Source organism: Monodelphis domestica, chromosome 7 (assembly GCF_027887165.1).
Source record: "Monodelphis domestica isolate mMonDom1 chromosome 7, mMonDom1.pri, whole genome shotgun sequence".
In the NCBI taxonomy this organism is placed as follows: Eukaryota; Metazoa; Chordata; class Mammalia; order Didelphimorphia; family Didelphidae; genus Monodelphis; species Monodelphis domestica.
The window spans coordinates 77357885-77381460 of NC_077233.1; the positions used below are offsets into that span (position 1 = coordinate 77357885).

Consider the following 23576-nt stretch of genomic DNA (forward strand, 5'->3'; position numbering starts at 1 on the left):
GTAGAGGAAAATATTTCAAGGAGACTTGAACTTCTCTGGGGGTTACAATAATGACTGGGAATCATGTAAGAACCAGTGGTTTAAAACAAATCCTTAGTGCTTATAGATTCCATGTGAACAAATGGAAAAGAATGTCTATGCACAGGATTATTTGGCTCCCTATGCCTGGGATAAGTTTCGGCAATATCCTTGAAAACTCTTTATGGGCATTTTGAAAAGGTTCTTGAAATAAAATGGACTATGTAAAAATGATTCCTCTAATTAAGCAATTTTCATTATTAGCTTGGGTTTTTTCTCCTGGGATTACCTTCTCTAAACAAACTAGACATTTTCTTATACAGAGAATGATTCCGAAATAATATTTTCTTTAAAACACACACACACACACACACATCGCAAGAAGAAAACATATCAGTCCTTGAACACATGAATTCTGGGGCTTCAGAAAAGTTCTAACTCAGAAAATTCAGAAAGGGTAATTTTCATTCTGTCCTCATCTTTTCAATATTATTTTACCCCTGTTTTCTTTAAAATAGCCAAATCTCTTTTTGTGAATAGACTATTCATGGAAAGTCACAGAACTCAACTGATGTGAGAATGTGAGTCTTGGCAAAGGGTCACAAATAGAGGTGGGCTCTTTTTTTTTTCCCAGGCCTTGTCCTGTTTTTGGATGGGTTCTCTATGCAACTAGCTTTTTTTTTGTTTTTTTTTTGTTTTTTTGAAAAGGGATACTCACAAGAAGCAAAAATGAAGGGAATAGGAATCTGATCTAGCAGTCTACAAAAGCATCTTACCTGCATTAACTAATAATTTTTATGCTCTAAAATTTGCCTCTGCAACTAACAATAAAAATCTTGTTTTCTTAAAAAAAGAAAAAGAAAAACTGAGTTGCAATTCTACAACCAGCCAATACATGCTGTGAAAGGAAGAAAAATAGATATCTACTTCTTTCATTTTCATGATGCTTTCTTCCTTTTTGTTTTTAGTTTTTGGTATGCGTCGATGTTCATGCAACTCTAGACATTCAACCCTCACATTACATTAGCACAGAAGGGTGTTTTAACTCATGTGGAAACGGTGCTCCCCTCGTGTAATGTGAGAAGAGAATTCATACCTGTCCTGACTGTGATAGCCACACATGTTGCATTCAAAAGGATCACGGAAGCCATGGCAACCCATGTGGATGGTGTACATCACATGGTCCAAAAAAAGGACCCTGCAGTGTTCACATTTATAGACCTTCATCGGCTCCCCACTGTTGCTGATCACTTTGAAAGCGTCTTGGGAATTGTCAGTTGCTGCCCTCAGGACGTCATAGGGCCTGTGTTCTTCTTTTATGGACAAACCATTTCTGGCATGTGGGTTTATGTGGTTTGTCAGGTAAATGAGGCCACTCCGCTCCTCATTATTACTCTCTGTGTCTGTGGAGTCTTGGCAGCTGTTGCTTGGGGAGGCATCTCTTTCCGAGGAGATGGATTTAGCCTTAGAGAGCAGTAACAGATTCTCCACGGCGCTGTCCTGGGCTGTGTGGTTCGGGCGTGGATGGCCATCGGCATGGGGTTTGTGGAGCTGGTACATGGAGCTGATAACTGGTACAACTTCGGAGCTGCCTGGGGGCGTTTGCACCAGTGGGCGCAAAGATTCAGCCCCTAGGTAGCTGATGGCATTGTTAATAGCCTGATCCATGACATGGGTCTGCATCATTTCATTCTCCTTCTCATAATTGGCACTGGCATCATATGGGATATCTGGCAAGCATTTCTCACCTGGTGATTAAAATAGGCAATTATCAGTTGAAAACTGAATTTCTCAAGCACTTTTTTTTTTCCTTTTTTGGGAACCAAGGCCAGTCGGTCAACAAGAATTTATTAAACATTTATGTTTTGGGCAGGCACATTGATTATATGAAACAGTAATCAACATGGCAATGATTTTTAATTGTTTAATTAAATAGTTGTTAATTATTTAAACAATTTTGGGGCACTGGGAAGTATTCTAGGGAAACACTTTTTTAAAAAGCAGGCAAGTATACTACACAAATTATTTTAAATAATTATAATAATAATCAAATGAGATAATGTATATACAGTTTTTTTGCAAACCCTTAAGTGCTATAAAATGTTATCACTCTGTAATGGACAGCTGAACCTAAAGCCAGGAAGACTTGTGTTCAGGTCTTGTCTCCAACACATACCAGCTGTGTGACCCTGGGCAAATCATTTCACCTTTGCCACTGTAGGCAACTCTCTAAAAGTTGTATAGAAAGTTTCCATTGGCAGAGTAAATTGACTCATTCAGGAGTTCCTTATACCAATGAAACTGCAGATCTCATCCATCATTATCATCATCATCATCATCATCATCATCATCATTATCATCATCATCATCATCATCTTTTGCATATATTTAAAAAAAATCTCCTGTCTTAGAAATGATTCTGAGTATTGGGCAGAAAGGGATAGGCAATTGGGATTAAGTGATTTGTATGGGGCCATACAGCTTGGAAATATCTAAGACCAGATTTGAACCCAGGACCTTCTGTCTTCAGTCCCAGCTCTCTCCCCTGAATCATCTAGCTGCCTCTTCTGCATCTTTTGAAGGGAGAGAGACTATTAGTTGAGGACCTATTTCTATCAGTTAAGGATATCCTATTGATTTTCAGTTATAATAGTTTCTCTATCATCTTGGACAAAAAATATATCCCCAACATTCCCCTGATAAAATGAACAAGTTTCACTCTTGAGATTTTAATGTACATTTGGTAGTGCAATGAGTATAATCCTGGGAATGAGGAACCATTTGTGGTTATGACAATGACTTGATGAAGGGTTGAGTGCAACTCATCTACCATATTTGTGTTGGTTTCCTCATCCTAAGGAAGGAATGACAATGACTCATTTCATAGCATTGTGTCATGTTTTAACTCATGTGTGATAGTCGAGAGCTTTAAAAACAATTACCATCATAATTACACCATGGACAGTGGCTTTTAATTAGAATTGCTTGCTTTCTTGTGTCTAGTTCCCTTCCCCCTCATAATTTTTAACCAACTAGATTTCTAATCTCAGGGAAATCTCTAATTTCAGGGGGATAATGATGACAATGATGACAACAAAAATGCTTTGTGAAGTGCCTACTATCTATAAGGTGATCTGCTCAGCAATATGGTACAGTGGAAAAAGCACTAGAGTTGAAGTGTGAGAACTTGGGTTCAAATCCTGGCCCTGCAACCCATACCTATATGACCTTGGGAAAATCATATCACTTTTCTTGACTTCAGTTTCCTTTGTAAAGTGGAGAGCAATGGGCTCTAATGTCTTGCCAAGCTCTAAATTTATGATTCTATGATCCACAGATGAAGGAAATGTAAAGACAAAAAAACCACTCCATTTCCTAATCTTAAGGTACTTCTAGACTGAAAAGGGAGGTATGATGTAGAAAATTAAGGATGCTATAAAGTCAACTTTCATGAAGTAAAAGAAGTGTAGCAAGGGAATATATACTTCTCAAGGGTGAGGACTGTCTTGTTTTTGTCTATGTATCTCCAGTGCCTGCCACAGTGCTTGATATATAGCAGATAAATGATGTTGCTGAATAATATAGGAAATATATATCTATATCTATATACACACACATATATATGGAGAATGAGAGAAATAAAGAGACAGAGAGACAAAGAGACAGACACAGAGAGAGAGAGAGAGAGAGAGAGAGAGAGAGAGAGAGAGAGAGAGAGAAAGAGAGAGAGAGAGAGAGAAAGAGAGAGAGAGAGAGACTTCTTTCAGCCATAGGGGATTTGGGAAGGCAAAGTCTATAAATATTGATCCTTGAAAGAACATAACTACCTAAGACGACGTTCTATCCCCATTCCCTAATGTAGCAATACACATAGTAGGTGCTTTAACAAATGTTTTTTGAATCAAAAAACAGTGGAGAACAGAAGGCCATTTAGTAAGTATGAAACTGAAGGTAGAAATAAAACCAAAGGCATTACAGAGAGGAAGGGCAACAGTTTGAAAGAGAAGGAACATATCTCTCATTGAAATGCCAACTGTTTGGTTCTAATTTTGTTTTTATAAGCTAGTTTTCCAATTATTTAGATGAGAAATTTCACTAGGAAAGAAGTAAGACCAATTTCCTTTGTTATATGTTGTCATCATACATGTCATAAGCATGATATGGCTTAAGACCAAATGTCAGTTAATTTCCGCAACACGGAAGAAGTGGTACATTCATTATTTAGGGCCATATTTTACTTAAGTTCTAAAAAGCTAATTATTTGTTTTAAGTGATATGTTCTACCTTCAATAAAGCAATTAGCTTTCATTCATAAATAAAACATTAAAATTTCTAAAAACATGATTTCACTTTGATTGTGTTACATTTCACAAGAGTCTCAGTGCTTTCCTGTATGATAATATCTACTTTCATTGTTGTATTTTTTGAGTAACTACATATATATGTATATATATATATATATATATAAATAAAACATATAAAAATAGAACCATGATTCATGAATTTGCAAATTAGACTTCTCTGTTGTGGTCATTAACCATTGGTAACATGTATACTCTCTCTCAAACTATAATGTCCCATAAAGACTGCCATATTCCAGCTTCCTTTCTTATCTGTAATTGCATATTCAGCCTTGAGTTTGCATTCATTTTAATCCAATTGTAGTCATTAACGTGGGATAATGGGGTTCATTTAGCAGTTACTTGCTTTATGATTATGCACCCTTATCTACCGAACCAACGATCTTTAGAATCTAACAGGGAGGAAAGTTTTAATAAGTCATCATCATTCTTACAGATAAAGTTAATCAAGTCCGAAGAGTTCTATAAACTATCTAATGGACAGATATTCATCTTACAAACAGAAAGTGGGTGGTGCCTTTGTTCACATAAGCTTAAGGTAAACATGGCATAATAATTCTGAATCTATACAGGGAGCAGTCGTCATTACCTCATTGAGCTTTTAAATGTTACAGAATATACTGGAAAGGCACATATTTTACTAGTCCTAGACATAACTGAATGTCTTTTGCTGCAGAACTAAAGTTCAGAATTCAGAATTCTTAGGATTAATGGATGAAAGTTGCAGAGGCAAATTTGGATTCAATAAAAAGAAAAACTTTGTGATGGAAGGACTGCCTTGGGAAGAAGTAGCTTCCCTGTCACTGAAAGGGAGGGATTACCCCATTGATTTCTTTTCCTGTTTTCTTTTCCTCCTCCACTGTTTTTTTTGGAATTCCTTCACATTTCCTATGATTATATATGTACGTATGAATGTTTATGTATGTATTTTTCCCCTTTTTTCTTTTGTCTAGTAGAGGGGATGACACGGATGAGTTGAAATATGAAGACAATATTCCAAATATTGGCTTATCAGAGAAGCATGTAGAGGAATTCTATGGAATGATGCCTTTAGGTGTGAGAATCCAAAGATCTTTTAAGCATTTTTGCCACCATACTACATATCTAGATCATAGCATATAAATTACTGAAGTAGATGCTGATTTTAATTTACTAAAAGCATTTGGATTTCGTTTCAGAGGCTGAAGTTGAAGAAGTAAAGAGCAGCTCTTTTTAGCTCGATTTCTGAATGGTATTTAAAGAACACTGGACTTGGAACCAGAAGCCAGAAAGTTGAGTCCCAGGTTCATTATTTGTTGGCTTTGTTAAACTGGGCACAGATCTCAATGCCTCTGAGCCTTGCTTTCTTTATCTGTCAGGAGATAAGATCACTCTTTGAAACTACTGTGAAGGGTGATAAAATACAGTGTAATTGTGAATTCTGTGTAAATGGGAATAACAATTATTATTTATTACATTCCACATAGCCTAGCACTCTGAACCAGTAGGATTTGCTCCCATCTTTAGAGGGCCCTGCAAATAATATAGATGGAAGGCACACAAAATCAAGACAAAAGAGATGGCATTTTGTAAACTCTCCATCCATCAATAAACATTTATTAAGCACCAACTAATGTCTATAAGTGAGCCTAGAGAGGGGAAGAAACATTCAGCTTACCTGTTTTTTTTTTTTTTAAGTTTTGTCTTTCCCTTATCCCCTAGCATAAAGCAAGTTTGAAAATACCGATTAGCATGTTTGGTTTTTAAGAGACATCAAACGTTGAACTCTTACCCACAAATTTCTGAGGCATAGAGCTCTTACGTTTGGCGACGTTACTTGCTAGTCTATCCAGCACGAGGGATCTCTCAGATCCAATCTTGCACAAATCTTCGGCCATTTCACTATGGTTGGTTTCTTCTTTAATGACTAAAGCCAAGGGAAATCAGAATGGTCAGCAACACAGATATCAATAAGTTTAAGGGCCCGTTCTGCTAAGACAATTCAGTAAAGTTGGATAACTTAGTAGAAGCCTCTAGTTGACTTTTGATGCTCATGATGGTAGTGGCCAACTTTTAGAATCTATTTCATTTTCATTTAGCACAGTCCACTTAACTTTTTACAAGGTAGATCCTCACAATAACCCTGTAATTTGGGTAGGGCAGGGACTATAATTTATTGTCAATAGAAGAAGGTGCTCAGGCTCAGAGTTAACACACCCAATATTATCCAGTGTGGTACTTGCAGACAAGGGACTAGACCTCAGGTCAATATACTTTCTACTAAACCTCACTGCCTCCCATGTGCTCATTATACATTCCAGTGTTAACAATAGGAATCCAAGTACAAAGAAACATGTTGTTGCTTTGCAAATGGAGCATCAAATGTTCCATGTGCTTCAACTGCAAAAGGCTCAGGGTTGTGAAGGGTAAATTCTATTGAATCTTATATATTCAAGGTATCTATCTCCACAATCACTAAGAAATCTCAATAATGAGTACCGTGGCTTAATGATGGTCAATCAGTAAAAGAGAGGACATTCAGAGATGATAGTCCTTTCTAATTTCTTGGAATAGTGCCATGAAAACTAAATTCAATTTTAATTCATCCAATGGTATTGTTTACTTAAGTACTGACCAACCACTGGGTATAGGAATTTATGGTTTTCCCTCCAGTATTCCAAAAATAATGCAGAAACAAGTTGGTTAATCATGAGCATTAAGAAAAAGGATTTAAAAGCAGAATTTCTTAACCTGGGGTCCATATACTCTCAAGGGGTGTGTGAATAGATTTGGGAGGGGGCTATGAACCTGCATAGGAAAAAATACATCTTTATTTCAATGAAATTGGTTTCCTTTTTAATTCTAAGTATTTTATTTTATGTATTTAATTATGATGATGATGATAAGATGGCATTTATATAGTGCCTTAAGACTGCAAAATGTTTTACAAATATTATCTCATTTTTCCTTTTCAACAAGCATGGAAGGTAAAGTGCTATTATTATCTTCCTTTTACAGAGGAGGCAGGAAGAGGTTGTGACTTGTCTAGAGTCACAAGGCCAGTAAGTGTCTGAGGCTGGATTTACACTCGGGTCTTTCTAACCCCAGGCCCACTGTGCCACCTTCCTCCCATTAAAGATTTTAAATATTTAAGAACAGAGAAGGGGGTATATATAGGTTTCATCAGACTGCCAAAGAGGCCTGTGACATAAAAAAGATCAAGAATCCTTGGTTTAATGCATGCTTATAGAGTATCCCCAATGAAATAGTAATCCATTAGGTTGACTATAATTTAAGGACTTTACCTAACACTGAAAAAAATGAAGAAATGTGGCCTAGAAGATGATAACAATATCTGCCCTCTGCTGGGACACATATCCTAAAAACTATTCCTACTCTGAACACATAGAATCTCAGGTGCGTATGTGATTTAACTGAATAAATTATAAGAAATCACATAAACCTATAATCATATATAAAATTACATTGATATGACATATAATCATAGAGTGATAAGAGATCTTAGAGATGGTTTAGTTCAACACCATCATTTTAAAGGTGGGGAAACAGAAGCAATATGGTTTAGGGAAAGAAGTCCCAAGATTTGGAGTTCAAAGGATTTGATGTGTTCAAATTCTGGCATTTAGATAGTGGTTTAAGGTTTACAAATATTATCTCCTTTGATCCTCCCACCAATCCTGTGGAGTAGGCAATATTATCATCTCCATTTCACATTCGAGGAAACTGAGTGATAAGAGGTTGTGATTTCCCCAAGGTCTCATAGCTAATAAGTGTCTGAGGCTGAATTTGAATTCAGGTCTTCCTGACTCATAGGCAAGTGCTCTATCCAAAGTGTCACTTAGCTGCCTCTGATTTCCTGTTTAGTTAAGAACTATAGTTATATGGAAGCAAATGAGGGATTCAACTTGACTGAATTGGGTGATTTAAGGCAGAGTTAATTTTAAAAAAAAACCCTGACCTTCCATCTCAGAATCAATACTGGGTATTGGTTCCAAAGCAGAAGAGCAGTAAGGACTAGACAATGGGGGTCAAGTGACTTGCCCAGGGTTACAAAGCTAGGAAGTATCTGAGGTCAGATTTGAACCCAGGACCTCCTGTCTCTGGGACTGACTCTCAATCCACGGAGCTATCCAGCTGCCCCCAAGGCAGAGGTAATTTTAAGTAAAATACTGGGGTAAATGATGTAAATATCCCAAGCCTAGTGAATTTAGTAATAATAATGATGATGATGGTAATAATAAACATATAATATTTATTATATGCCAGGCACTCTTATATCACTTGCTCCCCATTACAACCCTAAGAGATAGATGCTATTATTATCTCCATTTAACATTTCAAGAAACTGAGGCAAAGAGAGGAAGTGACTTGCCCTGGGTTACACTACTTGTAAGTATCCAAGATTGAATATGACTTCAGTTACTGAGGGTCTACTATGCCTATAGCCCCATATTAAGCATTATAAAGAATATCAACGTGGTCTATGAGAAGGTCTCTGCTTTCAAAGAATTTATAGTGGCTTTGAAGAGTATTATTCAAGGCTATACTGAACAGAGACAAGAGTTAAAATATATTGTATGGAAAATAAACTCCATTCAACTTTTGAGACATGCAAACATGGTCATAACGCTTTATGGAAAATCATTCCTTAGGAAATACTGCCATTTTCTTTGTCAAGAGAATACAAAAAAAATCATCACTTTTTGGGATACCTAATATATATTTTATTATTACCCCCTCTAGTCTTGTGAGTCAGGAGAGGTAGGATTTTGAATCCCTACTCCTTTGCTTCCTGGCTGTATGACTTTGGGCAAGTCATATACCTTGTCTAAATCTTAATTAACTTCCTCACCTGTCAAGTGCAGTTAAATCAAACTGTCCACCCAAAGTTATTAGAATTTAGCTGTTATTAGAATTAGAATTAGCTGTTAAATTTGTAAACTTTAAAGAACAAAATCCTGACTATTACAATTCTAGGGTGATAGCCTGTATTATTAGCTAATGAATTGACTAAGGCATAATCAATCTTCTATTTAGCATTTAGTACCCAAGTAAGTTGGCTTCCTCTTTTCTGTTTTTAAATTTTTGAATCTTTGGGCAAAGTTAGAAAGGGGTTCAACTCACCAACTCACGGCACCATGCCCTGTCCTGACTTGGCTTCCTGCCATGTAACTATGAGGCTCACCTAGTCCGTATTATCTTAACGACACATGAAACTCATTCATGTACTACTCCATCACAGCAATGGAAAAAGGGAGGGTCCGAGCTCAGAGGTTGAAAGCAACCTTTGCTTCATCATTTAACCATCAGGTTCAAAAAGAAATGTAAAATGCACCATTTTTCAAAAGAGAGCCAACCTTACACCCTCTACTCTCTTCCTTGCAGATGCCTTGCCCTCTTCTTAAACTGATGCAGAGAAGTCCTTTCTAAAAACTCTTCCTAGCAAATGTTTGGTAATAGTAATAGCTTTTATTTATATAGCGCTTACTATGTGCCAGGCACTGTGCTAAGTGCATTACAATTATTACCTTATTTGATCTTCACAACAATCCCATTATTCTCCTTACTTTACAGATAAGGAAACTGAGGCAGAAAGACAGGGACTGGCCCAGGGTCACACAGCTAGTAAGCAACTAAAGTCCACATCTGAACTCAGTCTTCCTGACTCCAACCCTGCACTTTATCCACTGTACCACTCTGTCCATTTCAACATATGGGCTATCAGTTGGGACCCATGTGCTCTGTTTCCTAGGGATATACTCATATGATATATTTGAATCAGAAATGATTTGTCCACTGAGATTTCATAGCTCCACTAATTATGAAGCATAAGCCTAAGATCTATAGGACTCAGTATTTTAAAATAGAAAAAAGGAAAAAAAGAAAGAAAAAGAACAAAGGAAAAGGCCCTAAGTTTATTTTATACAGTCTAGGTTTATATATAAAATGTTATTTACTTATATAATTTATTTGATCTGAACAGCCTTCACAAAGTGCTATATTACAGTTGCAACAATACTGGGAGTCCATCTGACCATTAGTTTAGCCAGCTCATTGGAATATAGCCAGAGTGATACTATTATTTATATTTGTAACTCCTTCTGGCCTCACCCAAGAGCTATGTGCTACTATTATCATCCCCATTTTACAGATGAGGCTCAGAGGGGCTAAATGAGCTGCCCAGGGCCACTCAGCTTCAAATATCTAAAGTGGAATTCAAAACCCAGGTTTTCCTGACTCCAAGTCCAGCATTCTAGCTAGCTAACATGCTTCCTCTCATATCAGCAACAAGATGCATGCCCTAATCCTTTCAATGTTGCCTTGGGAATGAGAATGGAGTACGTGTAAAGGTGTATTCTCCAAATGACTTACTTCCATGGGGACATTCTTGGACTGGCTCCATTAGACAAGGAGAGAGCCATGTGTAGGGTGGGTCTGGGTTCCTGGAGCTCTTACCTGGGTACAGAGTGGCTGGGAGGCCCATGCTTTGTAAGTAGTTGTGGCAGCGCTCTTTATGCTCCTCTAAAGAGCTTCGCTGCTTATAGCTTCGGCCACAATATCCACATTTGTGAGGTTTACCAACTGCAGAAAACACAATTGAGTTTGAGACCCCAATTAAATGTCTGCCTTGAGTGTAATGGAAATGCACACAATATCATCATTAGGAGAAAGAAAAAAAAGCAGAATTCTTCTCTAAGAGCTTAGAAAGGCAATATGGATTTGGCCAAAAGGCTCCTACTGAACCGGGGTATAACACTTGAGTGTTTCCTACATTGTGGCCAAGCCTATCAGCCCCTAATTTTTGTTGTTGTTCAGTCATTTCAGCAGTATCTGACTTTGCCTGACCCCATTTGGTGGTTTTCTTGGCAAGGTACTGGAAAGGTTTGCCATTTCCTTCTCCACCCCTTTTTACAGATGAGGAAACTGAGGCAAACAGAGTGAAGAGACTTGTCCAATGCCACACAGCTATTAAGTGTCTGAGGCTGGATTTGAATTCAGGGAGATGAGTCTTCCCAATTTCAAAGCCATTGCTCCATCCACTGCACCACCCAGCTCCCCTCATCTTTATTTATATTTTTATAGTATCCCAGTAGTAAAATTAACTTTTCTCACCAAAGTGGCATAATAGGCCATGTAACATTTCAAGTTGAAACCTTTATCATTAGTCTGGGAATTTGGGAGTGAGGATAGGAAAGGTTTCCACTATAGATCAATCAGAGTTAAGTCTATAGAACAGGGAGCAACACTGAATTTATATTCCGAACAAGGCTAGCACAGTGTTATATCCAAATCTATTGCAAAAAGGGAGAGTAGATGGATAGCATAATTATCTGGGAGACAAAGTATTGGTACCATGCCACTTTCAGAACACGTCAGAAGAATGACTATTCAAATGAATCTTTTATGTTCCAAAAAGTGCTTTTCTACTCGAATGTGCCAAAGACCTAATTCAATCAAAGGAATTTTGTGATTTTTTTTAAACACCAGGGTTCCAATAATCTAGCTGTTCCTAAATTTTAAGTGATAATAACAGAAAGCATGACAACCAGGCCTCATTTTACAAAGGCTCAAGGAAATTGAATTTTATTGATCAAATGGAACTTTGGAGCTTTCTTCATAATTTTCAGTCTCTGAAAAAAAGGATATGAAATTCAATGCAAATACTGTAATTCTTCTTTGTGGCCTTTTAATATTACATAAGTGGGGACAGCTAGTTGACTCAGTGGATTGAGAGTCAGTACTAGAGATAGATGGTCCTGGGTTCCAATTTAGCCTCCGACACTTTCTAGCTGTGTGATACTGGGCAAGTCACTTACCTCATTACCTAAGCCCTTCACTATTTTTCTGCCTTGGAACCAATACACAGTATTGATTATAAGACAGAAGATAAAATAGTTTAAAAAATTTACATAAGTGCATTTAGTTTTATATAAGTTTTATAAGGTTTTATAAAGTTTTATAAGGTAATCAAACCATTAAAAATTCCAGGTGTTTAGTGATACAATTTAAGATGATGCTGAAAATTAGGTCTGGGTATCACAGCTTACCCTCTGGGATTAAAAAAAACAAACAAAAAAACAAAAGCAACCTACCAACCAAAATCGTAGATCAATATGGCGATTATTGGCTATGCAATAGAGGCCAAAATTTGACATCAGGAGCATTTAATTATGGAAGGAAGGAAGGTGGCATTATAGATTCATAAACCTAGAGCTAAAAAGAAATTTCAGGGTCATCTAATCCAGCTCCTTAATTTTATCTGAGGCCCAGAGAGATTGAGTGAATTATCTATGTCACACAGATGTAAATGACCAAACTAGAATTTGAACTCAGGTACCATGACTCCAAGTTCAGTGCTCTTTTCAATAAATTCTATGAATGTAAACTCCTTGAAGGCAAGTGCCATTAAAAAAAATCTGAAGTCCTTAGCACAGTGCCTGGCACATAGTAGGTACTTAATAAATGATTACTGAATTAAATCTAAAGAAAGTAACATTTAGCACACTCTATTTAACAATATCGCTTGTCAAAATGCTAGATAAAACTTCAGATCTCCCTGCGTACTGCTCTAGTAGTTTAAAAGGCTACAAGTAGCAAGGGCTATTTGTTTTCCCATGATATCACTTTGTTTTTGTGTGCCATTCCAGAAGACAAGCTGTTTATGAATGGGGCTCTTCCCTGATCTCCTCTCTGAAATGGACCCTACATTACAATTCCTGCATAAATAATTTAGTCTAGCTCAGGCATAATTCAGGAGACTGAGGGCAAGGAACAAACTTATGGACAGGAAAGGAACCTTTGCCTCAGCAATTTAGATGGGTAGCCTTTGCTCGTTGAGTGGAAGAATGGATGGAGTATCTTTCCCCTTGTGGACTTGTAATAACCCTGTAAGGGATGTGATCTTTAGGAATATTCCTTAAATCGAAGGTATATGGTGGATATGTTGTTAACAATGATGGGATACAAAGTACTCCAGGGCTCCGGCTTAGCTTGATCCTTAAACCAAGCCACCAGTCAATTGCTATTAAGTAGCATCATATATACTAAAACTGTAAGGGGCCCGAGAGGCTATTTTGTTCTATTTGCTCATTTTACAAATGATGAAACTGAGGTCTATGGAGGAGAGGTAACTTGCCCACAAGAGCCAGGATTCAAACCTGTGTCCTGTGACTCCAGGTTCAATATTCTTTACCTTGTGCTAGACTTTTTTAGTGCACACAGTGCCTGGCAGATAGTAGGCATCCAATAAAGGCTATTGACTGTCTCCTTTTTTTTGACATTTATTTAATCTAGGTGGCAGGAGAGATTTTATTCACTGTGAAAACCAATAGTCTACTGAAAAGCTTATGTCTAGAGGAGTCATAACAATTACATATGAAGGGGTTGCTGTGTTAATAATGACTCCTATTTATGTGTTCACTTTAAGGCTTAGAAAATGCTCAAACTAACAGTGCCTCTCAGGCACTATTTTCTCCATTTTATAGATGAAAAAATGAGTATTGCTCAAGGTCAAAGTGGTACTTGAACCTGGATATCCTGACTCCAGATCCAATATTCTTTTCCTTATGCTGTCCTATGGTAGAAAATCTTATGTAGAGACTGAATAATAGTATTCTCAACTTCTATTATCATTATTTTTATTGAGGGAAGAGTGAAGGTCTAAGGAGTCACTTGATCTTTAGTAAAATCTCAACAGAGACATCTGGGAAACAGCAAAAATCATAGTTTCCCTAGGAGTCGGTACCAGTAATATTAGAGGATACTAAGTTAGTCATCAGAGCTAGATAAATTCTGGTGTTCTCACCGTGGTATTTTGTTCTAGCTTAGAGTCTCCATACTATATGAGCTAAGGTGTACCAAAGCAGCACACAAATGCATTGCCTGTCATGTCTGATTACTTAAGTAATTAGTCACGATTGGGGCAAGATACTGTTGTGCCTCATGTAAAATTAGCAGCCAAGAGGCTGGAATAATATCTGGGGCAGTTCCCACACCTAATTGTCCTCCTGTCTCAGATTCAATGTTATAACCAGATGTAAAAGAAATCAACATCACTTTACACTGGAATTAAAGAGTTCCCAGTCCTGGGTCTCTCTTATTAGTTGAAATGGAACTTTTCCAGCTGCCAGTGATGAGCCAAGTGACACGAAATTTCTACAAATGGCCCAACCCTCTCAAATATCACTAAACCTCTCAGTTTACACACTCCGATTTTCTGTTAGAATGGAAATTTATGTCTTTAAACCAATGTAGGTATTGTCATGCCAATGAAGGACGGCATAGAGATAACTGGCCTATATGTGTATCTTGACCATTTGATAAATGAGGGATGCAGACTACCCCTTTTCTGATTGGTAAAAACAAGAGAGTCAGGCTAATAATAACTCATATTCCTCAAATGTTTTAAGGCTTACAAAGTGCTATCTTTACAACCCTGAGTCAGGCAGTACAAGTCTTTAATTTTCTTATTTTCAAATGAGGAAACTGAGTCTCAGACTTGCTCAAGTGACACAGCTAGCGAGTGTTCTGCCACAATGTCTTGCATATACAAGGTATTTAATAAAATATTTATTGAATTGGGCATGATTTAAATACAAGTCTTCGTCTACCAAGTTCAGTTTTCTTTTCATTGTAGACTCTTGGGAGACTAGATGATCTTTTCTTTGTTCTTATTACATTCCATTTGGCACATTTGGAATTCATCATCATATCAAAGTCTGGGCAAGGTGATAGACCTGCACATCCTATTATTAACAGCCACTCAACTCAAAACTGTCCTTGGTAACCCTTTCAAATACTTAAAAATCCTCACTCTCAAATTGTAGCTATGCCTTTTTGAGAGCCAGTACTGCACTGCTCCCTAGTATGTAGATGAGAAGTAGATTAATTAATAAAATAAACCTTATTCACTCAAATAACTTGTTACCTTCCCCGGTCAAGGAGGCAAGTGATTATTTTAAAGGCTATTATAACTGGTACAGCTGACATGATCTCACAGATCCCAAGGCACACTGTTCATTTTCCTATGTAACTATCCAAGAAAGATGTAAAATGTAGAATTGATTTCTTCTCTCTGTCTTGTTGCTGATGTTCATTTACTGTATGATTTCACTGACTTAAAATGCCTAGAAAGGGGAGTTTTAAATCTGGTTTTAAGGGAAGGCTCATACCAACTGATGCTAAAGGATTCAACTTTCCTTTAGGAGATTCTTGCTCCCCGAGTCCTCCAGCTCTACTCCACCTATATTCTTCAGCCCAGAAACAAGAGCATGCAGAATTTGTTCCACTTCCATTCACGGGTTTACCTAGTTATAGCAGTAACTGTACAATCAATTCAGGAAGTGTCTTTCCTACAAGAATCTTAAAAGTCTTCACTTAGATCTTCTATTTAAGAAGATTTCATGCAGGCATCAGACAATACTAAATCTCACAGCCTTCCTGTTAAGTAGGTGGATAACTGGAATAGTTATGCCTGTTTAACTGGTAGAGAACCAGTTTTATTATTAATTTATTATTATTAAATGCCTTGCTTTCAGTGTGTGAGCTAGCACTGCTGAATGGAGACAGAACTCTCATTCATAGTATTACAAGCCCCACTTCTCTTTTTTTTTTCATTCCCTTTACTGCAGGCCCATCATTTTGATTCCATATCCTGTTGTTGCCCAGGAAAACCCCCAACTATCATAATAATCATTGCCTAAACTCAAAACCTTTTATGAGATTTATTTGGGAAGTGACTATAACAACTTCTCAGATTTGCAGTCCAATAAAGGAAACTTTAAAAGCTCACGGAGTGCTTCACCAGTGACTTCAAGCTATTGGATACTCTCTTAGGTCACCCATTTCATTAGTTTCATGTTCACTCATCACTACTAGGAAAAACAGAGAAGTGATTCCACTCACCCCTTGTATAAAATGAAGTAGACTATTATTGTACATTCTTCTAGACTCTAACTCCTTCAGGGCAAGGCTTATGTCTTATTCAACTTTGGGTACATCAGAATTGCTAGTACACTATGGAACATCTCATAAAGAGTTACAGAATGAATGGATGAAGTAAAATGACTAAATGAATCTAGAAGCTCCTTGAGGACAGGGACTGTGTTTCCTATTTCTTTCTATCTCTCTCCCCACTGCCCATCCCACCTCTACTAGCCTCCAAGGTACTTAGGATAAGCGTTTGTTGTATTGTGGATGCTCGTTGAATGTTATTGACTGAATGTGACTCTTTAAAATACTATAAATAATCAAAAAACTACATTATATATTATTAATTTAAGAGGTTTCAACAAAGTACTTTACTCTCTGCTTAACTTCGGGAAGATATGAATTATTAGTAGCTAGTTTTTCAAGGAGCAAAAGACATGATGATATAACAGGTGGGAAAAATTAGAATTTCTCTAGGACTCCAGAAAGCATTAATAAGGGGATAGTTAAGAACCCAGAACAACTATTGTAGTCTTACATGGGTGGAAAAAAGAGGGACTGGGGAGAGACTCTTCTCATTTATGTGGCTCTGATCTGAATTGTCTAAATCCAGGTTTAATCGATTTCAAAGAATTATTAAGACCATAGTTCCAGGGAGTTATTGCCCAAATGGTGGCAGAAGCAAATTGGACTTGATCAATCATTTCTGGAAAGCAAAACAACCTCACTATTGATGCTAGATTAAAGACAATAGTAGGCTGGGCATTTGAAAAGACTGAAAAAGTTATCTGAGATAACTATTTGATACCACTGGCATCAACAGTATTTCTACTTGACTTTGAACTCTTTGATCAAGCTGACAGACAAAGGCAGGGATGGGGTTACTTTGGAAATGTGCCACCTCAGGCAGGACTCCCAACAAGCCTTTTGCACCTTCTACAATGTACTATTGAAAGGGATAATAATGTTGAAGTAGAGAAAGTTTGCAACTTTTCTGATAAAAGAACTTAGAAACTCTGGATTGAAGCCTGAATTAAGGCTAGTGCCTAAAGGTCCCCCTTCCTATTGTGAAATACAACAAACACAAATGGCGGCAGGAAAGATGTCCTCAGTAATTTTAGAAATGAGAGGGGGAAGCTGAGCTTCTAAGGGCCCATGGGTGTTGCTTCATAAGGGACCTACCCGAATGAGTCCTCAGGTGACCTGTGAGGGCATCCCTCCTGCGGCATGCGTAGTTACAGAGATGACACTTGAAGGGCTTCTCACCAGAATGCAACTTGATATGACGGAGGAGGTTGCCTTTCTGAGTAAAAGAGGCACCACACTGATTGCACTGGAAAGGGCGTTCTCCTGCAAGCGGGAGAGGAAGAAATATGTGAGAACAAAAATCTAACACAGGAACAAGAGAAAGATTTCAGTGAAAAAGTTGTTTTCCCACTGGTGCTCCATGACTTCTACCGGCTGCAGGTTTGATAGAACATGAGGCTTTCAGACTAAACCTGCCAGTTTCTTAACGCTTCACTGGTTGGGTCAATTTGATCTGAAAATCTAATTTTTTTTTCCTAAATCAGAATGGCACATCACAATGCAAATTCAAACTCATTTAAATAAAGTGACTGCAACATTTTGTGTTGAAGAGCCACTCTTCCTGATCAGCAGTTTTGGAATAAACCAATATCCAATTTTGCGTGTTGTGGCATTTGGTGGGGTTTTTAATGTGGCTTTTTTCAAAGGGTCTTTAAAATATGCCACTGAAGCAGCAAAATAAAAAGGAAACTCATTAAAAATGCATTTCAGGATCACAAGTTCATTTCAGCGTTACATTCTTATATTTAAATGAAAGGCACTTCATTATAACAGTTATAATAACTTCTTTCATTTACATTTTCCCTGTATTTTCCCTTTCAATTTCTTCTCCATTACCTGTCTGTCCCTAAGCAGCCAAATCAGGAAAGAGAGAGAGGAAGAGAGAGAGAGGGAGAAAGAGAGAGAGAGAAAGAATGAGAGACAGAAAGAAAGATTGAATAAAATAAGAAGTTAAGATACTATGAAGGAAACTGTCTCCAAATAAAAGTCCTATCTCTCCATATGGTAGGATAATAAAATCAGAGTTGCATTAATGTTGCCTGTTCTCTCTTTTCTCATAGCCTCTTCCCTCATATCCTAAAACCATAAAATTCTTATTTCTCTAAATTCATTGGAAGTAAGATTAACTTGAGAAGAAAGACTTTAATAGCTTAAACTGTTATTATTAAGGTTTTTATTTTTTGGAGTGTGTGGAAGTAATATTTATAATCTCTTCTGAAACCAAATTATGTGATTCAAAAAATGTGTAGATCTTTCTAAGTGTGATAGATAGCATCCTGGGCTTCAACAAAGGAGCAAACTAGTGAACATTTACATAAGAAAAGAATGTTATATGCTGCTATCATTCTCAGGAGTTCTGAGACTCAACCAGCTGGACATTTCATTTAACCCTTTAAATCATGAATGATTTATTCATATATTTCATGGAAAAGCATTTGAGTTTAAGTCTTTTTGAAGATGAACCCTTCAAGTTGAGTGTTACATGACTCAGATTGTCATGACCTTAAGATACCTTCAAATATATTTTAATAATATTTATTTTTCTTATGAATTACTTCTTGAGCTAGACTTCCATGAGACAGAATCTGACATTCTGACCTTCTTTAACAACTGATTGACATGCTTCAGGTCAATTAAAGATTCATAGTCAATGGTAGATGAAAGGCCATCTGGGCTAGAAAAGTCCACATTGGGTTGATTTTAAAAATCTGATGAGTATCTAAACTCCAAGATGTAAGCCATAATGGCATAGAGCCAAAATTGAACCATAGTCATGACAACGAGTCTTTATAGAAGTAACTTTTTAAAAAGTCTTTTAAAAAACCTAGAGTTTCTTTCTTAACTTCTCTCTTCATTCATTCTATTGTTCTCTGCTCCAGTCTGCTTATTCTCATACTCTTCTCTCTTATCTGTCTCTGTCTCTTTCTGTGATTTCTCTCTCTCTCTCTCTCTCTCTCTCTCTCTCTCTCTCTCTCTCTCTCTCTCTCTCTCTCTCTCTCTCTCTCTCTCTCTGTATCTTAACTTCTCATTTTATTCAATCTGTTTTAATCTTCTTTTCTTTCTCTGTCTCTGGTGACCACCTTCCCTGCAGCCCCCTCTCTCCCCGACACACATGCATTCCTAGTCTGATGCCGATTATGATGAATGGGAAAAATAATACTATCCAATTGTAGGCTAATTGGTAGGTTTCAATATCTGTATTAATGCTATAAAGCTGAATTGTGTATTCTTCCCAGATTTTAATTTTTGGATTGTACTTTCCCAAGAATGCAAAAAGGATTTAGAGTCAAATAACTAAAGATATTCCTAGTCAGTCTAAATCTCTGTGTCTGATGAAAAGAGACTTGGGGGCAGATGTGAAAATAGAATTTTAAAATAGCTGATAACTAGATCTCATTGATGGTCTCTCAATGAAGGATCAGTTAATTCTTAATAAGCAGCTTTTTCTGTCCATCAGCATTTTATTTCTTATTTTATTATTTTAATTTGGAAAAACTGGACAAAAAGGGTGCTCAGAGTGTGCAGGGAGACCCAAGAGAGTATAAGAACAAAATATGTGTCTAGCCCCCAGTTCTCATTTTGACAAGATGAAACCTCAGGGTGGGTGGGAAAGAAAGGCAGCTGGAGAACCTAAAATTCTGAAGGTGAACACAGCAAGTGTGTGTGGGCACAAACCTACCCACAAAATGGCATCTAGAATGAAATCTAAGCCTAAAGTCCCCATACTTGGGTTGCCTTAAAAAAAAGACAGTTGAAAATATGAGTATTTGCTTTGAAAGTGGGTTACAGTTTTATTTTATTCCCTCATCTGAAATGGATACAGGAAAACCTGAACATGTATGCCTCAACAGGAAGAATTTTCTTTAAAGCAGTAGTAGTCAAGTCAGTCTGAGATGTGGAAAGTTAGAGGCACTGACAGTCACGCCAACTTTCTTTTGAACAAGCCATGAAAAAAGAGAGGAAAGCATCATTTCTTAGAAAGTAAGATCTGTTTCTTAATTTGAGTAATCAATTCTCAGATGCCCTGCTCTGTGTCTTAAACATCTATATATTCCTGCTAGCTAAGTTTACTGGAACTCCATTACTTTTTGTCTGAATGCCTAAGCATACATCAATGTGTACCTTAGTTAGGGTGTGGTACCTTTTTGTAGGTCACACTCCAGGCAATTAGAACACAGAATGTCAAGCTGCAAAGCTAGCCTGCTAGTTGGTTTCCCTGCAATAAGTCTCTCCTCTCTACAGTCTATTCTCCACTTATCTATCAAAGTGGTCTTCCTTAAACCCAATTCTGAACAAGTCATCCCTGCTACTGAAAAGTCTCCAATGGTCCCCCATTAACTTCAGAATCAAATATAAAATCTTCTGTCTGACTTTGAAAACACTTCCTTGCCTGTACCTTTCCTACCTTTCCTGTCTTCTTACATTTTTTTCTTCCCTCACTACATACTCTCATGACTCTGGCCTCCTAGTTCTTCAATGAAGATGACTTTCCGTATCCTGACTGTATTCTGACTGGCTGAATCGCATGCTTTGAATTCTCTCCCTCATCATAGCTGACTCCTAGTTTCTCTGGCTTCCTTCAAGTTTCTGCTCGTCTCACCTTCTACAAGAGTCCTGCCCCCCCACCCCCATACCCCGTTAATTCTAGTGCCTTTCTTCTGCAGATTATTTCCAAATGATCCTGTCTATACCTTGTCTGCCTACAGTTGCTTATGTTGTCTGCTGTTAGATTATGATCTCCTTGAAAAGGCAGAGACTCTTTTTTACTTTTTTAATGTCTCTCTAGTGCTTGTGTCCAGCGCATAGTTATGAAGTATTTACTAATACTTAATAAATGTTTTTGAATTGCCTTGATTCCTTAGAGATGTTCTTAGTAAGTAAACTATTCTATAGGGCTACACATGTAAATGTTACCATGGTACGTCCTAGTATAAAGATTTTCTATCTCTTCTGTTGAATTCTTAATGTTACATTTAGACTTGTAGTAAATGGGAATCCACTTATGTATATTGTTCTGGGATTTAATAGGGTAGACCATGTGGAAATGTTGAAGGCAAGAACACTTCAGTTTATCTTGGCTAATGGTACAGTAAAAAGTGTATTCGATTTGGAGTAAGAGGACCTGGGTTCAAATTCCCAGTTTTGACACAACTTTATGACCTTAGGCAAGCAAGTTAACTTATCTGAGCCTTGGTTTTCTCAGGAGGGTTGTGGGGCTTAGTGATAGTCTGAAGTCCCTTCCTGCTCAAAATCTGTAACTGATGACCCTATGATACATCTTAGCTGTATCACATAGGCAAGATACTTAATCAAATGAGATGACATATATAAACGTGCTTTGCAAAACTTAAAGCACTCTAAAAATGCTAATTATTATTATTGCTACTATTATTCTTCTCCACCCACTTAGTCTCCTGATCAAGTGTCCTTTTTATAACAAAAAAGAACTCTTAATCTTAAGCTGTAAGATCTGTATTCAAATCCTAGTTCTGTCAGTTATCCTCTACATGACCTGAGACAAGTCATATCCCCTCTCTGAGTCTCATTTTCAATCCACAAAATTAGGAGCTTGGTCTCTATGGCCTAAGAGTGCTCTTAGCTTTAAATCTAAGAGCTTATGATCAGATGTTTCAGTTAAATTACAAATCTGAATTGTTAGAGATTTCACACTGGGAATTTTGACACCAAAAAAGCACAAATCTTCACACACACGCATGCAAATACACATGCAAACACACAATACATTCTGTAAATGTAGAGCATATAAGGTGTGTAAAGGCAAATAAAATATCCATGAGTTTCAGCAATTCTATATATCTAGCACATCTAAGGTCCTTTCCTTCTTGATCATCTCTTAAGAAGTATTGGACAATCGCTGGGTCATGAATTCATGAGAAAAAGTATTTTGTAGGCATCTACCACAATTTGAAAAGCCTTTGTGAGTAGATAACACATACTCTGAATAAAACAAAGAATACTCTTGAGGAAATTTAGTTTCAGGTAGCAAAAATCCTCTGACACTTTTCAGAATTCCTATTTGGCTCAAAGTGAGGCACGCTGTCCTTGATTCATTAAAGAGAGCGGGCACATGTGAATATCAGGTTTATAGTACTTTGTAAAAAAAAAAAACAAACAAACCAGCCTATTCCTCACTTTAAAATATCCTCTCTTAAAATGTTTCTTGGGACTATTTGAAGTAACTAAAATTAACAAACTTTTTTTTGGCACAATGAGGTTAATTATGTTTTTAAAAATGTGATCTTTTGTGATATTCAGACTGCATTTATAAACATGATTTACTAAGGACTATTACATCCATATCCCACCTCCAAAGAGCCCAATGGGATTAATAGGAGAGTTTTTATTACTGCATTCCAGGGCAGAGGTATAAAAGAATAACTAATTTACCCATGCAAACCTATAATAGAATGTAAGTTCTTTGAGGACGGCAAGGATTGTTTTGTTTTTTACATACTCAACATTTAGCACAGTCTCTAGAATATAATTGAGCCTGAAATGCTTATTGAATTAAAGTTAAGTCTCTGAAGATGACCATGGACAGAATAGTGCTACCACTAAAGGATCATTTGTAAAAGTCCCTCTCATCTCTAGATCATGTTGTCAAAGTCAGAGAAATAAGATCTATATTCCAAGTCAGATACATCTTAACGTTATCTTTTAAGATCAGTGTACTGGGACTCAGCTAAAACCAGTGAGGGAAAAGACAAGAAATTCGTGGGCTCATAGATTTAGTTAGATAAGGCTAAGTTAACTTAGATAAGTTAGATAATGATTTAGTCAACACCTTCCTCTTCATTTTACAGATGAGGAAAATGTGGCTAAAAGTAAGGGAAACGCCTTGCCCAAGGTCACACAGATACACAGTAGAGACGGAAATCCAAGCCAGCATCTCTGTCTCTACAGCTAGTATTTTTTTCAGACATCACATTTCTTCTGTACAAATGAGAGTACTTTACCGAAAAAGATCAGTGGTGTCCTTGTTGCGGAAGCAGGAGGTAGAGAACAACTGTTTGGAGCACCAGGGCTAATCTTAACTGACATGACAATGCAAAAGAAGAAATGGATAGAGTAGTTCCATTTTTAAATTTTAAATTTAATGTAATTTAAGTGAAATGTTTAAAACAGAACTACTCCGAGATAAATATTACTTGTTGTTCCTGT

At 37.1% G+C, this 23576-nt stretch overlaps 1 protein-coding gene across 15 annotated transcripts in view; it reads right to left on the bottom strand.

Annotated features, from left to right (window-relative positions):
• Window positions 1-973: 973 nt before the first annotated feature.
• IKZF1 (IKAROS family zinc finger 1) overlaps window positions 974-23576 on the bottom strand; it is a 127913-nt gene continuing 105310 nt past the window's right edge. For 3 of the 15 annotated variants that reach the window (XM_007500406.3, XM_056804847.1, XM_056804841.1), the window contains 4 exons: window positions 17490-17657; window positions 10836-10961; window positions 6151-6285; window positions 974-1766 (listed from right to left, as the gene is read on the bottom strand). In XM_007500406.3, the coding sequence (XP_007500468.1) occupies window positions 1060-1766; window positions 6151-6285; window positions 10836-10961; window positions 17490-17657 (1136 nt within the window). In that variant the 3' untranslated portion in view covers window positions 974-1059. The remainder of the gene's footprint in view (window positions 1767-6150; window positions 6286-10835; window positions 10962-17489; window positions 17658-23576) is intronic. The other 12 variants (XM_007500409.3, XM_056804850.1, XM_056804844.1 and 9 more) reach the window with 5 other exon arrangements.